The sequence below is a fragment of the Myiozetetes cayanensis genome, unplaced genomic scaffold, assembly GCF_022539395.1.
Source record: "Myiozetetes cayanensis isolate MyiCay16 unplaced genomic scaffold, myiCay2020 scf9, whole genome shotgun sequence".
NCBI classification, from domain to species: Eukaryota; Metazoa; Chordata; class Aves; order Passeriformes; family Tyrannidae; genus Myiozetetes; species Myiozetetes cayanensis.
Window position 1 is genome coordinate 31,602,870 of NW_026088185.1, and position 15,694 is coordinate 31,618,563.

The following is a 15,694-nucleotide window of genomic DNA, read 5'->3' on the forward strand; positions in this document are numbered from 1 at the left end:
AAAAAAAAGAAAAATGAGATAAAATAATGGCAAGCATAGCTGTAAAAACTCAGCTCTGGTATCTTTTAGCTACAGACAGACAGAAAAATCACGGTGGCTATTTTTACTTCCTTCATATGCTGCTTAATGGCCACCAACACCTCAGCAGAAAGCTCACTGTGCATAGCAAGAGTCCTCATCACACTGCAGTGAGGCCTGAGGGACCAAGCAGGTCCTACTGGCAGGGTGGCCGGATTAAATGATGCTTGAATGCCCTGAGCTGAGTTTGCCTGTGCCCAGGGGAGAAAAGCTGCAATTTGATGATGCTGAGTGATGAGTGAAAGATGGCAGCATTCTCTCAATAGTTATCAAATGATGTTCCCAACTTTCACTACCTCAAGGGCCTGTCAGGCTCCCCAAACATGTAACCAAGCAGCATGGCTAGGTGGTAGCTTTGGAGGAAAGCTTTGCTTGTGCATCAGCCCAGGAGAAGTTCAATGCACTCACAACTAATAGGACTGCAGATGCAAAATTAAAATAATGGTTGTCATAGGCACTCAAATGTTTTGGTGGCAGGTTTAGCTCTCTCAGGTTTGGGTGTGACCACAGCCTCCTGTTCTCAGGAACAGCTGTGTTCCTCCCTTTAAACCTGCCAGGTCTCTCTGGGGCAAAGTGGGGATGCAGCATAGACAGATACACAGCTGCAGAGGATACATCTGCTCCTAAAAGCTGCTGAAGAAGTTCTGAAGCCCTAACCGGGGAAGGTCTGAAGAGATTTTCCCCTTTGAGAAGTAGGTTTGCTGTAAGATGAGTTATGAACAAAGGAAGCATCAGGTTTAAAGTCTTAAAGGAAAGAAGTTTCCAAGTGGAATATTTTTTTTTCTTTCTTTCTTTTTTCAAGTATTTACTGAAAGCATTTTATGTCCTTAAGATCTCCAGTAAGAATCCCTGTCTAGAAAGGACTTTGTCACATCCAAAATATCCTCTGAAGAATTTAGCTGAAAGTAAAGGTTCTTCAATCACTGTTTGGGTTATTAAATAATTACATTTATGTCTCATCTCCTATTCTCACCATTGCTACTATAAACAAGGAGGGTGAGAATGCACGATTTCTTGTGAAGCTCCACCAAAGCAATGTGCTCAGGGGGATGTTAACCTGGGAGTCCTACAGAACCTGCAATTATTAAATATGATTTCCTTGCCTCAGTCACTGGCAACAACTTCTTCACCTCGGTGACCAGAAAGGATTAGGTCCTAGCTTGTGTCAGCTAAAACAATGCTGGTAACAGTGCCACTGCCAAAGCATTGTGTGAGCTGAGAGAGGAAGGAGAAGAAAACAGTGATAGCAAGACACGGGGAAAGAACAAGAGAGGTCACTGCACACAAAACAGAACATGAAAAAAAAAAAAGAAAGAAGATAAACAAAAAAATAAAGCAGGAAAGCACAGATCCACAGGTGATGAGAAGCACTTTCTCCTGAAAAAAGTTGACACAGTGGGAGAAGATGGATACTGCTGTGATAATACAGAAGAACTGAAAACAGGCAATGTTATGTTGAAGATATTAAAGTTCAGAGTATAGTTTGAAATAATTATTCCATCTTTATACTGAAACAGTGTGTAAAAAACACAACTCTGTGTCAGAAATTCATCATGTTACTGTAGACAGAATAAAAGCATATCCTCTGTCCTTATAATCTGCATGGAGTGTTTTGCTGAAATGGACAGTTCTAGTGCTTTACTCATTTCCAAAATTAATTATGTAAGCAGATTTTGTCCTAGACAATCAGAAAATAATTTTAAGTCAAGCTCTGTAATTTAAACTGAAGTTAGTAATTATATGGTAATTTCATCCTTATCACCAAGATATCCATATATCATTCAAGTGTGCAAGAAAAGCAGTGACTCAGGCCAATGCAGATGAAGGCTCTGCTGGTATCCCAGTGCCACAGAACAGGCACAGCATGACCTAGTGGGAAAGTGTATCTGCAAGTCTTTTACTCCAGCTCCCTGATAAAAATATGCCATAGAGGCAAAAGTGCAGATTTGCTGATGAAAATCTGCACTAACGTGGAGGTTTCTTGTACCAGAGCTGTGCTGCTCATACCACTAACACTTCAGCAAATGCAGATTAAAAATTTAAAAAGCTGGTATGAAGACAAGAATTGTCATCTGCTCTGGGTGGTTTTGCATGCTCACGCAGTCTTTTCTCAAAGGTGCAGCTGGTGTAGTTTTTGTTTTGTTCTGTTTGCGTGTTACCTAATTACTTATGCCACTACACATTCTCATTATGGAATGGGTAGCAATTTATGCTGAGCAACTCTTCCAGCTACTAAAAGTCTTAAAACTATTTCAAAACTCAGAAGAGCCTTATTTCAGGATAAATAGGAGGAACAAGTAAGCATCAGTATATACCTGGAGAAAGCTCCATGCAATAGGAGATATTAGACATTTCAGGAATGTAAACACTGCTGGAGTGCTCAGACAGTAAGTGATGGGTGAATTATATTGCAGCTGTAACTGGAAGCTCTGAGCAGAAGCTGAGCCATGTAGCAGAAGTGAGCCAACAGCCTGAAAGAACCCAGCATAAAAAGCTGTGTATGTAACCCTAAGGGGGAGCTGAGAGACTAAAATTCCAGAATTACAGAATACATTACAGAGAAAAGCTGGGGAACTCTTGATGGAAGAAGCCACTGCCACACGTGTTCCACTCTACAGAAAAGAGGGAGTACACAACACCTAATAGGCAAATGGTAATTTTCTCCTCCTAATGAAAGCAACGAGTTCCAAATACTGGTCACAGGATATCAACTTTTCAGTGAAGAGGTGTGGTCAAAAGAGGATTTACAGCAGAGGTCATGAAGAACAATATGTTTGACTGCCAGACACATGTTCTTGGAATTAATTAGAATGAGCTAATACTGGAAAACTGCAGAACAATGTCAACCTTGCAAGAGAAGGAGAGATTCATTTGTATTCATTTAATTATAGTACAGGTAAAACTAACTTTTTATCTACCTTACCTCATCGAGACATCTTTCATACTGTTCTCTCTGATTTTCATTTTCCAGAGCCAGAGCTGAATTCTCTGCCTAGAGTAAAATGGAATAAATAAATAAATATGCAAATTAATCAAAGAATGTCTTGTACTACATGACAACTCATAAAAATTCTCAGAGGGCTTACTTATTGTACTTCTTCAAGATCCAGAATAAAATGCACCATGCGATTTATTTTGCTACAAGTTGGTATTTTGAGTAAAACCATAAGTGACATTCATTTTCAAGATTATTCACACAGCACATTACAGTTGAGAACAGTATCATAGCGGATATTCCACATATGTCCACCACCTCATCTTGTCAGGTGCAATAGAGTTGGTAATGAAACATTATAAAAGATATTGACATCTCGTCTCTTCCTCTCCCTTTTCTGTTTAGAGTGAACCTGCTACCTGAGAACCCCTTGGAAGCAGAGGCAGCTACTATCACAGGAAACAAAAGGCAATCTTACATAAAATTTAACTGTGGCAGGTCTTCATAAGCCTGGTTTGTGCAGTGGGGAACCCTAGGAATCCCATTATTTCAAGAATAAGAGGTATTTTACAACATCTAAATGCAATCTTGAAGTCAGAATTGGTTTTTTTGCTCACATATGTAATTTTAAATATGATAATGTTTCCTTTACAGTAGGGTCTTTCATCTATCTTTAATTTCCATTATGCTCACATTTTTTGTCATAGTGAAAACTTCAAAATGGCACAATCTGGTGTGTAAATCACAGTCAATCAAAGTATTTTCCTACATATGCATTGACTTTAGGAATTTTTACAGTATGAGAAAAGTAAAACTCCAAAGTGCTACATACAGTGGCATCAGAGCAAGTGTCAGCTAGTTATTTCTTAAAGACTGAGAAACTAAAACAACATATATAAAAATCCATGAGTAATCTATTAAAACTGGCTCTAGGAATCCCTCTGTCTCCCATGCGTAACGTCACATCACACAGCCATAACACCAAAATCAATGCATTCACATAATTACAACCATTATGCAATTTACAGTTCTTGTTTCACTTCAATCTTCTGTCAACCTATAAAACTTAAACAAATGCTGTTTCAAAGGATTTGTGGTTACACAAAGCAACAGTCCTAAATATAGTTAACATCTACAGTTTTAGAGAAAAATTAATATAATGTACTGTATGGAAAGGTTCTGTGGAAAGATGAACATTTCTCTCTTCCTTGTTGAGACAATGATTCAACAAAATAAGAATCCTAAGACAAATAAATTGATTTATTAAAAACAATTTCAAATTGAGCTAAATCATAAAAAATAAGATCATGAAGGAAAAGCAAACATACATTATCATCCAGCGCATTGAAAAAGAGTAAAAACATAAAGCGTGGCAAGAAACAAGGGCATATAGAGTTTACTTATTTAAAAGTCTAAATAAGCAACTGTACAGAATCAGTGCTTTATCTCGAGGGTACAATTAAGCCAGCAAAGGTGGTAAAATGCTCTGCATCATATTTTCTCAATGTCACCTACGAATGGGTTCAACATATGGCTATAAAGAGTCTATGGGTGATCCTGCAGAGAGCACTGTGAGATGAGGCAGCAAAAAGTGCAGATGCAGAAGTAAGTAGCAAAGTAGAAACAGAAGCTGCAAAAGCAAAAACAACAGCCAGAAATCAGAGGCTGGAGGGTAAATAGTCCTCCACCCTGAAGAGGCTATCATATATAGTTCTGTCTGCTTTTACAGACACATTCTTGCAGATTGACTGATAAAACAGAGATATTTGCTACATAAAAGTGTATTTCTGAGTTAAAGATTTTCAGATGTTTTCTTTATGAATATCCTCCTAAAATGACATCCAAAACAAATACTTCTTACTGTTTTGAAGCAATCATTACAGGATTAGTCTGCACAGACTTTAACTCACATATGTTGGTATACCTATGGATTTAGGTTTAAACTTTCATTTTCATTAACATAAAAATATTTTGTATAATTTGATCCTAAAATAGTTTGGGCAGGTTCCTCCCACACAGAAATGTGTAAAAGAACTACAAAACATACTTGTACTATATAAAGTACCCAGAATGCTCCCCATGCTTCTCTTATTCCATATTTTGGAATGCTGTAAGGCTGTAAAATAGAAGCAAAGTCTTCTTGGATCTGTTCTGAATCTCTGATTTTGGTGAGCTATTCCTCTACAAATAGGCTACTAAATTAGGAAATCTAAGCTTGAAAGCATTATAAATAAATGCTACATCTCTTACTAAGCCACAGTGGAAACATCTGTAAAATAAAACCTATTCTCACACCACTGGCTTCAAAAGTGTAGTGAAAGGATGTAATGTAGTTAGTGTTAGCTTGACTTTTGTGCTTCTTGATTGTTGAGCAAATCATGACTATTTATTTGGCATTTTTGTAATGAGGACTGGACTAGAAGGGAACACTCGACTGATTTTGCTTAAGAATCTGTGCCAGTTCCCACAACATGGGAACACCAGCACTTGATGTACTAAATCACTCTATATTGCAACTGAATACTTGATAATAATCCTCATTCCCCCAAAAGTATTCATTTGGAAAATTTGTAATAGCACTTGTGGTCTCAAAACCCTGCCTCCTAATCCAAACCTTCATTTATTTAACAGAAACCACTGGGTTTTGATGTTATTGTAAGGCTGCTCAATTTTTGCTCAGAGGGATCTAACTGCCTCCCATACTGCATATTCTGGGCATCTTTTGCCAGTTAAGCAAAGTAGGTCTCCTTGAAGGAAACCGCTATTGAATTTATTTTCGATTTTATTTCCAGGCCATACTTACAGAAGGCTAAGCTGTAGTAAGAAGCCCTCACTTGAAAGCAGCTTGAAACAGCTTGAAAGCTACTGCACACTTGCAGGCACCTGGGGGCAGTGGCAGTACTGACCCCAGTGCAACCACTAATCCCATCCAAAACTTGGCCAGGAAAAATCCAGCTTGCTGAGAACAGTGCTCAGATATCAACTGATTTCTGTAGTGATTTCTAGTTTTAGGCATAGCTGTCCTCTAGGAATTTATGTATACTTTATGTTGCACGTAAATGAACCATCTCTCAGCCTCGCTGACCCCAAAAGTGAGGCAGCCCAGTCAACTGCAGCAGACAAGGAACATTCAGTGCCTGCCACCAGCACCTCAGGCACACATGCCATTTCTTGGAGGGACAGCTCTCAAAGTACAGCATAGTTCAGTCAGCCAAAAGTAACTGTGGCATAAATGATACGTAAATGAAACATTCAAGGATCCTAAAATGTCAAAACAGAGGCCCTTCCTAGTTCCGACTGTGGAGAAAGTATTTTGCACTAGAGTCTCTCCAAACGTTGGAAGATTTAAAGATTTCAGTCATGACTTGGATAATGCTAAATAGCCCTCGACTTCCTAAATTAGAGACAACACTTTTCTGTGAAACTGAGTTTATGGAAAATCAATTTGAAAGCTAAAACTTCAGACTCCTTTAACAAAATAGAGGTTGCCTTGAATTGTACCACTGCTAAGACACAGTCATTACATGAGACTTTGTCAACTCTGATTTTAATTCCTTTCTCAGGATGAAAAACATAGCTCTACTAATGATAAAAATTATCTTTTGGTCAGCTAATAGCTTTCTCTCTCTTCCACAGATGTTGAAGAACACTATTTTCTCCTGCAGGGCAGCTGTTTGCACAGTTTAAAAGTTTTATAACCACAATGAAATTAGATAGAGCATTGAATTTTCTACTCGAATGCATGAAAAGAGAAGAATGAATAAAAGAGAATTGCATAGAAGATAGTTTTCCTTACTCAACCATTGCAGAGTTGAGACAAAACAAAAGGAAGAGAGAAGAAAGCAGAGACTAGTAAATATTTTGCACTAAGGGAAGAGGGGGATCATAGAATCATAGAATGGTTTGGATCAGAAAGGACCTTTAAAGATCATCTAGTCACAGGCAGGAGATGAAGGTCTAAAGGTTGTATGTCTAGTTAGCAGCTCAACATGCTCTGAAGGTATCATCAATAAAGGTCAAGAGGAACAAAGTTATGACGGTGAACTTTAAAATCCCTGACTGAATGCTACAACACGGTTACCATGTGCACTCCTTTGTTATTCATACTAAACCATTTGTCCATTTATAGAAAGCTTTATTGATTTACACAGACACTCATTTGTCATGCCCAGTGCAGTGTATTAATAGCTGTCCAAGCACTTCAAATGTACTCAGCAATATTTTCCTGCTTTCAGCCTCTGATTTGGTATATTTTGTGGTCACAGCTTCATACAGCGCACATGAGAGGTCAAAACCTGTTGCTGGCAAAGTAAGAAGTAATGCTGTTGCACTTTTTCCTTAGGTCCTTAGAGCATTTTTGGTAAGCTGCTATTCTAGGAAGGGTTTACCACTTGAACCTTTACCACGTCTTTGGCCACAGGAAACTTTTTGTGTTATTCTGTCCCCATTATGCAGAAAATTCTTCCTTTGAAAGACTCATCCAACAAATTGTCAGATAAAAGCTTAACACCATAGTTATGCTGGTCAGAAGAACTGAAAAGTAGATCTGTGTTTTTAAATCAATATAATTGTAGCAACAAAAGCTTTAATTTAATTCTAGAATTATAAAAGCATTTCCCACTGGCCACTTTCCAGTGTCCCCAGAACACTGACATTGGGGAGTGCTTGCTCCTGATGAAATAAGGAGTAAATTTAGTGGACTGATGCTTAAGTAAAGTGTGGGGTTATTTTTCAAATATCCTATTCTTAATCAATTCTTCTGGATAATGGAGATGGGGAAAAAAACCCCAACACTAAAAAGGACAAATTAGTGATATGATGACAGCCAGTCTTCTCACCCTTGCTACAAAACACATGGGCCCCTTCACCTTCTCAGTTGCATCATTTTCTGGTGTTGGTTTTTTGGTTGGGTTTTTTTGTGAGTAATAACCTATCATCTTTAACCTCACTCAAAACATTTTATCTAAAATACTCTGTCACTGTTCAAGTCCAATTCACACAAAACACAGCATGGAAGTAACACATATGTGACAATAAATAAGAAAACACAGAACCATGCAAGTGTCAATTATAAGTCTGTCTATAAAAAGGCCACATTAAACCTTACTGGGTATCATTGGTAGGGATCATCCTTGTAATTTCAACAATAATTTTTTAAATTCTTCACTGCTACAAAATGACATTAGAACAAGCAACTGACAGATCTCAAAAGCAGTCTATATCACCATGCTATGATACAGCTGTGCTACCAATGGGCTTGTAGACTCACAAGGACCAGTATAATGTATGTAAGAAATAAGAAAATATTTATTCAACATCAGAAAACTAAAACTAAAAATTCCGGTTTAAATATTCCCAGTGAAAATCGTCCCAATGTCTGTGCAGCTGCAAATGTTGTTTCATCAATTATTGATGAGGAGAATCATGTATTTAAACATGAATTTACAGAAGAAATTATGTAACAGCTTTCAAGTTTGTGCCAATGTCATGCAGCCAGAGATCAGAACACAAACTTGCTCATTTATCTACAGATTTTCAGCAGGTCACAGGCAGAGACACCAAGCCAGGATCCTGGACAGGGTTCATAACCATGGAGATCTCCTCCTATCTGTTGAGTGTTTACCAGTTCATACAAGAAGAAACAATGGGTGTTCAACCTAAACGATGAAGCTTCCCTTTTGAAAGAAGGGTGTAACCAGAGTTCAGTCCTTCAAATCTACTTATATTGGATAAATGTATGAACTTTGGCAATTAAATCAAACAAACCAAAGCCAAATGGGATTCATACACCGCTGATGAGTGTATGAGTGCTTATGTGTCCAAAAAGATGACTAAAGCAACACCCATATTCCTGGGAATTCCTCTGTGAAATACCTTTACTTTTTTTTTTTTTTTTTTTTTTTTTCCAGAAGTTGGGGCTGACAATTTTCAACTGGTTCAAGAATTGCAATATTTGTCTTTTTCTCTTTTTGTTAACTCTAAAGTAATTAAGGATGACAAGCCTTTAAAACCTTCAACATTTTTCCCTTCTGACACCACAGATATGTTTGGAGCTGACATTTTAAAGAGAAGGTTAGGAATAGATCTAGCAAAACAGACTGCATCATAAGCACAGGCTTATCTTCAAGCAAATAAATATCTAGGCTACTAGGAGATATATCAGTATAGTGTTGTATGTTTACCTGCATGTCAAATTGTAGAAAACAGCATATTCTACCAGTATTCATAGAGATAATAATAGAATTACAATATATCCAATTGGTAAAGCACTGTCAATACAGGCCTTTGAACAAATAGATTAAAATTATGAAAGATGACTTCTTTTTTTCTCCAAAGTTCTTCCAAATGATCACAATATAAAACATTTTTTTTGAGGATGAGGAGTAAAAGAAATCTAAATAAGGAAAAACTGGCAGCATAAATCCCTATTTCCTAGTGTTAAAGACATACATGTTTGTTCTATATAAGGCATACACACCTGATAAATCACAGAAGTACAAGCATGGAGAGTCAGAAGTCGCAGCAAGACTCCCATTTTTTCACTCCTGAAACTCATCCACCTTTCTCAAAACTGCCATCGTTCTAAAAGTGCAGGGTGTCCCCCTAGAAGTGTGTGCTGGACACCACATTACAGGCCAGGATGCCATCACACAAATGTTAGAAATAAGACTAAATTTTTAGTCTTTTAGTGCAAGGAAGATTATGTGTGTTGTGAAATTTGTTTATTTTCTGATTTTCCAATATTTACACTCAGTGATCCTTCCCCTTGCAAACTGTGAATGAGAGGCAGCTGTTCCATCTCAATTTTTTTTCCCCCTCTCTTGTTTTAAATGATTTGTTCCCTTATGGAACTGTTCTCCTTATGAACTGAGAGCATTTCACTCTGACAGACTTACTGTGCTTCCCCATGTAATATTAACAGGCATTTATTTCCTCTCTCAACTAAAAATAAAATCCCTTGTCCATTTAAAAAAGTATGAGATCCCAAAATTGTAAATGATACTGATTCCTACACTTAACATAGGCAGATAAAGGCAAGCAGCGTGGACCTGATTAATCTGAAATGGTATTTTGTGTACAAATCAACTGGTAGGTAACACATCCATAAGTGTCTCTTCATTGAAAACTCTTATATGAACTAATCGCATCACATTTGGTCAGTTGCATTTGCTTCAATTTTTCTTGCAAAGGGAAATTCTAATCCTTTGAAATAGTAATTATTTGAAGTACTGATTATTTGAAATTAGTAAAGAATAGTTTAAAACCACTGACTATCTGTCCTTGAAATGCTGAAGCTCAATAGAAAACAGTGAAGTAATTTTCAAAAAAAAAATTTGCTTTCCTTTGAATGGAAACATTTTGGAGAAGTTTGAAACCAGCAACAAAATTTTGGCTTTGAATCCTTCTGAAATGATACATATGGCAACCTCTGTTTCCAAAGTTTAGAAAAGGTGGGATTCCTTTTTCTTTTTTTTTTTTAAATTCAGATCTTGAGGAAAACTCATATAACCTAGGATAGTTTTTCAAGCAATAAGAAAGGCCACTTCAGAATTTACTGTAAATGAGTTATCCTTCAAAGCTTTGCAGATTTGACCATGAGCTTACTGACACAGTGATAGTTTTGTACTTTCTGTGATTCCATTATCCACACCTCCCTAAGTAGCACACTCAGCTTCAAGGTTCATCTAATGTAGAGTTTGAAAAGAACATTTCAGATCTCTATATGAAAATTAATCATTGTGCATCTCTATTCCAACAGAAACTACTTCTTATTTCCCCCACTTGTCCTGCTGAGGTGGTCATGGCAAAAACAGACAATACTACTACTGATTCTTGTCACTTAGAAGTGGGTATAGAAAAAGATGACCAAGGGACAAATTGTCTTTACAGGAGACACCTCAATATCTACATATAGGAATAAGTCACAAAGGTCTTAAACTCATTTTCTTCAAAAGCTGAAATTCAAGAATTTAAATATTTCTCTTAGCAAATTTAATTTGCTTTTTCAAATTTTGGCAGATCACACTAAACTATTAAATCCAGGAATATAATATAATTTTATAATCCAATTGATTTTTTTTAAAAAAGTGACTTATTTTTCTTTAAAAACTCAGATAAACTAAAAATTATGGTCAAGAGAATTAAGCAGAAAACCTTGAAATGAAGTATCAGGAAGCTAAGCCGTGGGAGGCCCGTGCTGGAGTAGGGTCTTGCCAGGGACCTGCTGACCTGTGGAGAGAGGAGCCCACACTGGAGGAGGTTCTCCTGGAAGGACTCGTGGCCCTGTCCACGTTGGAGCAGCCTGTGCCTGAAGGACTGCACCTCATGGAACAGTGACCCACGTGGCAGCAGTTTGTGAAGTGTTGCTTGTGGGATGGACTCACACTGGAGAGGTTCATGAAGGACTGCCTGCCATGGGAGGGACCCCATGGGGAGCAGGGGAAGGACTCTTCCCTCTGAGCAGAGGCAGAAAACAACCTGTGATGAACTGATCTTAACTCCCATTCTCATCTCCCTGTGACACTGGGAGGTGGAGGAGGAGGTAGAACTTGGGAAGGAGGTGGAGAAAGGTGTTTTTTAAGATTTTACTACTTATTCTCCTGCTCTGATTATTTTAGTAATAAATTTAATTAATAACCCCACTTTGAGTTTGTTTTGCCCATGATAGTGATCACTAAGTGACCTCTTCTGATCCTTATCTCAACTCATGAACCCTTTGTTACATTTTCTCTCCTCTGTCCAGTTGCAGAGAGCAGTGAGAGAGTGGTTCTACGCATACATGTATATTCAGGGTTTTTTTAATTTTAATTTCTCTAAATTATTTCAAGAGCAGTTATTCTCCTTTAAAGTACCTTTTATATATTTTTAAATATCATTAGAATGAAAATAAAATATGATTTCATAGGTCAATGCAAAAAATGGCTTTAATCCTGTAAGTGGTACTTCTAGGCTGCTCCATGAACCTGATCTGAAAGGATGCTGTTGAATTATAGTAAACAGCTCAAATTTGGAGCTAAATTTGGCACTGTCTTCAAGGAACACTGACACCAGTCTCCTCCCCACTCACCCTTTCCCCTTCCCTAGGGAAATTCAGCACCTGACTGTGCTCATGGGAGCTGATGACAGAAAGATTCAGACTTTTACTGCATTCCTGCTTTTTTCCCTTATGTGTCATTTAATGTATAATCTACAACACAATTGTATCCCACATCCAATTATTTTGGAGCTCACTGGAAGGTAAAACAACAGATGTTTTGCTCTGTCTTCAGAGAAAGTGGATGCTGAATATTTATCAAGAAATATTTTTCCTAATTCTTTATCCTAAGTTTCTTCATTTAGTTTAAACAAAAGTAATTATGAAATAAGATGATTTTAAACTGACAGTCTAGAAAACACTGATTCCATATATTTGTATGTCACATTCACTGGCTGTGTGATGGGAAACTCATACCAGTTCTCTGCTATCCAAGGGGGATAATCTCTTTTTTTCTTCTCCAAAGAAACATGTATGACTTTTTATGAAATGGAAAAAAAGATTCAACTGGTTTTCCATTTTAAAAATTGTTATTTGAATTCTGGGAAAAAGAATTAGTTTTCTTTGCTATACTATGGAATAGATTTAAAATATTATGTGATGTTATAATTGATACTGTCACAAAATACTTTAAAACATAATAAAATATAAAATTTTCCCTCTCCCATGCTGAATCATTTTATTCTATTCCTTTACAGACTTCAAGTTAAAAGGTTTCCACCACAATAAGCTATTAATGTAGACTGTTTCACAGTTCCTAACATAAATTTGTAACTAGTTTCTCTGTTTTAACTACAGGGGAGCACTGAGTTATTTCTGAAGGCAATGTTTCCTGCAATTTCACTCTCTTCATCAGAAGTCACCCATAAGTCAACTGCCCCAGGTATTTCAAAATGAACTTCTTTTGATGGCTTCTGTTATTTCTCTCCCTCCCAGCTAACAGAGTGTGAAGCAAAGCAGAGCAGGACAGGTAGGGAGAGGATCAAATGCCATATAATGCGCAGCAATTGTTTTGTAGCCAATAGCTAACTCCTAATAACTGAATCACAAAATTACTGCTCATTTCTTGCTAACTGAAATGAAACTCTATTTGCAAACATCACCTTGTTTCTCCTGGGAGCCTGGAACATTTTTCTCTTTTGTTTTTATAGGCATAGTGAGTAGCAGGCAATGCCCCTCGCTCCACACAACCATACACAGCACATTGCTTCTGCACTGACATTTGTTAAATGGAAAGTTCTGATTCATTTAATCTTTAGTGATTTAGGGTGGAATAGTGAATTTGCAGAGTAATTTTATTTGGCCCAAAAGAACAACAACTCAGACCCCAAATTCTGTTGTTTAAAAGCTTCAACAGTTTGGAGTTTTGTTTGCTTTTTCTGTCCCATCCAATCCGTGGTCACTTAAAGATGACGGATGCAGACAGATGAGGATCCCTTGGAAATTATCTGACGTGGCAGCACCTGACTGTGATCCTAACAAGTCATCTGAAATGTCTCCTATTGTGCTGGCTGACCTCAGGTCCACCTGCATCAGCTTTCTGTCTCAGATGAGCAGTGAGTGTCCTGATCTCAAGTGATGTTTCTGACCAGAGTACAGCTCACACTGTGGTGTGGCCTTGGAGCCAACAGACTGGGTTTCTTTTAAATGAAATAGGAAGATGGGCTTAACTAGACCTAACTGCTGATGGGCTTAACTAGAACTCAGTCAAAGCAAACTCCCCAAAATGTGCACAATGCAGGTGTCGGGTCCTTAGATTGCCACCTTGGCTCTGATGGTCTGCTCCTGTTACACTGCTACTAAGGTAGACATATAAATAACAGGCCAACTGCTTAAATTAATAGGGATACCTCCAAGGAAGTCAACTGCCAGGACAAGAATGTATCCCATAACACCAAAGTAAAAGAGAGCCCTGTTGGGAAGACTTTTTCCTACACACAAAAGAGATGTGCCAGCGGCATTTTTCTACTTGGATAATTTTATAGCTTTGTACTTCGTGCAAATAGAAAATATGAATCTGTACAGAAACATATACATTCAAGCCAGCTACACGGAAAGTAAATGCTATTATAATTATATATTATTAAGGGCTACTGTGTAATATTAAACACTTCCTCAATTATTTACTTAACCTTGCTCTTCGACATATACAATTTATCTCAGATTTTGTTCTTGGTACTTACATTTATTGGTAAACTACAGCCCTGGGAGGTCCAAGGACATACATGAAGTCAAAGTTGATGGGATTCAGTGGTACTCCAGTAAGAAGCTCAGGTGTGAAAAGCACAGCAGCAGTAGCAGCCCATAGGAAGACACATTACCCCTTAAAAACTGAAGCTATGTCAATACTGTCTCCAAAGATCTGTTAAAGCTGGCTCAGGTTGCTCAAGCATTGCTCTGCTGGGGCCAATACCCTGATTTTCAAGAAGAACTAAGTAGTTCAAGTGAAAACTGTTCCATGCAGCTACACTGCTTCTGCCACCTGAAGCACCTTGCATGGCAGGGTACTATATAAAAAGACTATGCTGTTTATAAAGCTTGTAACACAGCCTTTTTCTCTGTTCCATGCCTCCTACCTTAACTGACTCAAATTTATGGATGTATGCACATAACAGCTGTCTCCACATGGCACTGGGGAGACACTACAATGCCTAATAAAACTCTTTTTTTTTTTTGATGATACAGATCAGATTTAAGGTTACAGAAAGAATACTCATTGCTTATCAAAAAAATATTAGAACAGTCATTATGGGTAACAGCAGTTAAAGTCTAATGACATCAAATACGATACAGGACTGAAGGAAATTATCAAGGAGGAGGCAACAGGCTTTTCTCTGGCACATGTCTAAGGTCTAAAGAAGCAAACTGTAAAGTTCAAAAGATGAAAAAAAAAGGAGGTATTGGAGGCAAGTAAGGAGAACCTTTAGTTGTTTCAGCTACATGACCTCTTGACTGAAAATGCTATCTCTACTCATTTCCAGTTTACCATTAACTATTAAGAGAAATGCTAAACAAGTATTTCAGTAGGGGATATGCAATACAAGAAAATATTTTAACTTCTGTTTAAACACACAACAGTCACACATAATGCACAACCCTCAAACTCACTTCTTAGCTGACCTGAAACTGTTGCTTCAGTAACTTTAGAGAGGATTTTGTCTGGCAAAGTAACCAATATATAAGTATTTTTCTTCTTAGAGTATAACAAAAAGATGAATGAAAACCCCAGGTCTTACTAGCTTCCCCTATTTAAAAGAACATTTTCCTGAAGAACCTAAACATTGACACCCAGAGCACTTAAAATAAAATCAGAAGGATTTTTCTGGAGGGACAGACCACTTGACAGAAGACAAGAAGGAAACCAGTAGGCTTATTAAAGGTAACCAGCTGTAATCACCATGGAAGTGCTTCTGTTCTCCTACATGATTTCCAAATCTGTGCCTTGTCCGAGTACACACAACCCGGAAGACAAATAGGAAAATCCATGAATCACAGAGGTGAACGAGCACTGCCACCACACGTGATGGAAGGCCAGCAGGGATCACAGGTATTCCTGTGGGAAGGGAAGAAACTCTGCCCTCTAGATGGCATTATGTGCCTGTGTATCCCAGATGGAACTGGAGAGCCCTGCCAGGCAATCTAACCAT

The 15,694-nt window shown here is 37.7% G+C and overlaps 1 protein-coding gene across 10 annotated transcripts in view; it reads right to left on the minus strand.

Annotated features, from left to right (window-relative positions):
* NCKAP5 (NCK associated protein 5) overlaps positions 1-15,694 on the minus strand; it is a 396,774-nt gene that overhangs the window by 97,524 nt on the left and 283,556 nt on the right. For all 10 annotated transcript variants that reach the window (XM_050339951.1, XM_050339949.1, XM_050339948.1 and 7 more), the window contains one exon: positions 3,002-3,070. In XM_050339951.1, the coding sequence (XP_050195908.1) occupies positions 3,002-3,070 (69 nt within the window). The remainder of the gene's footprint in view (positions 1-3,001; positions 3,071-15,694) is intronic.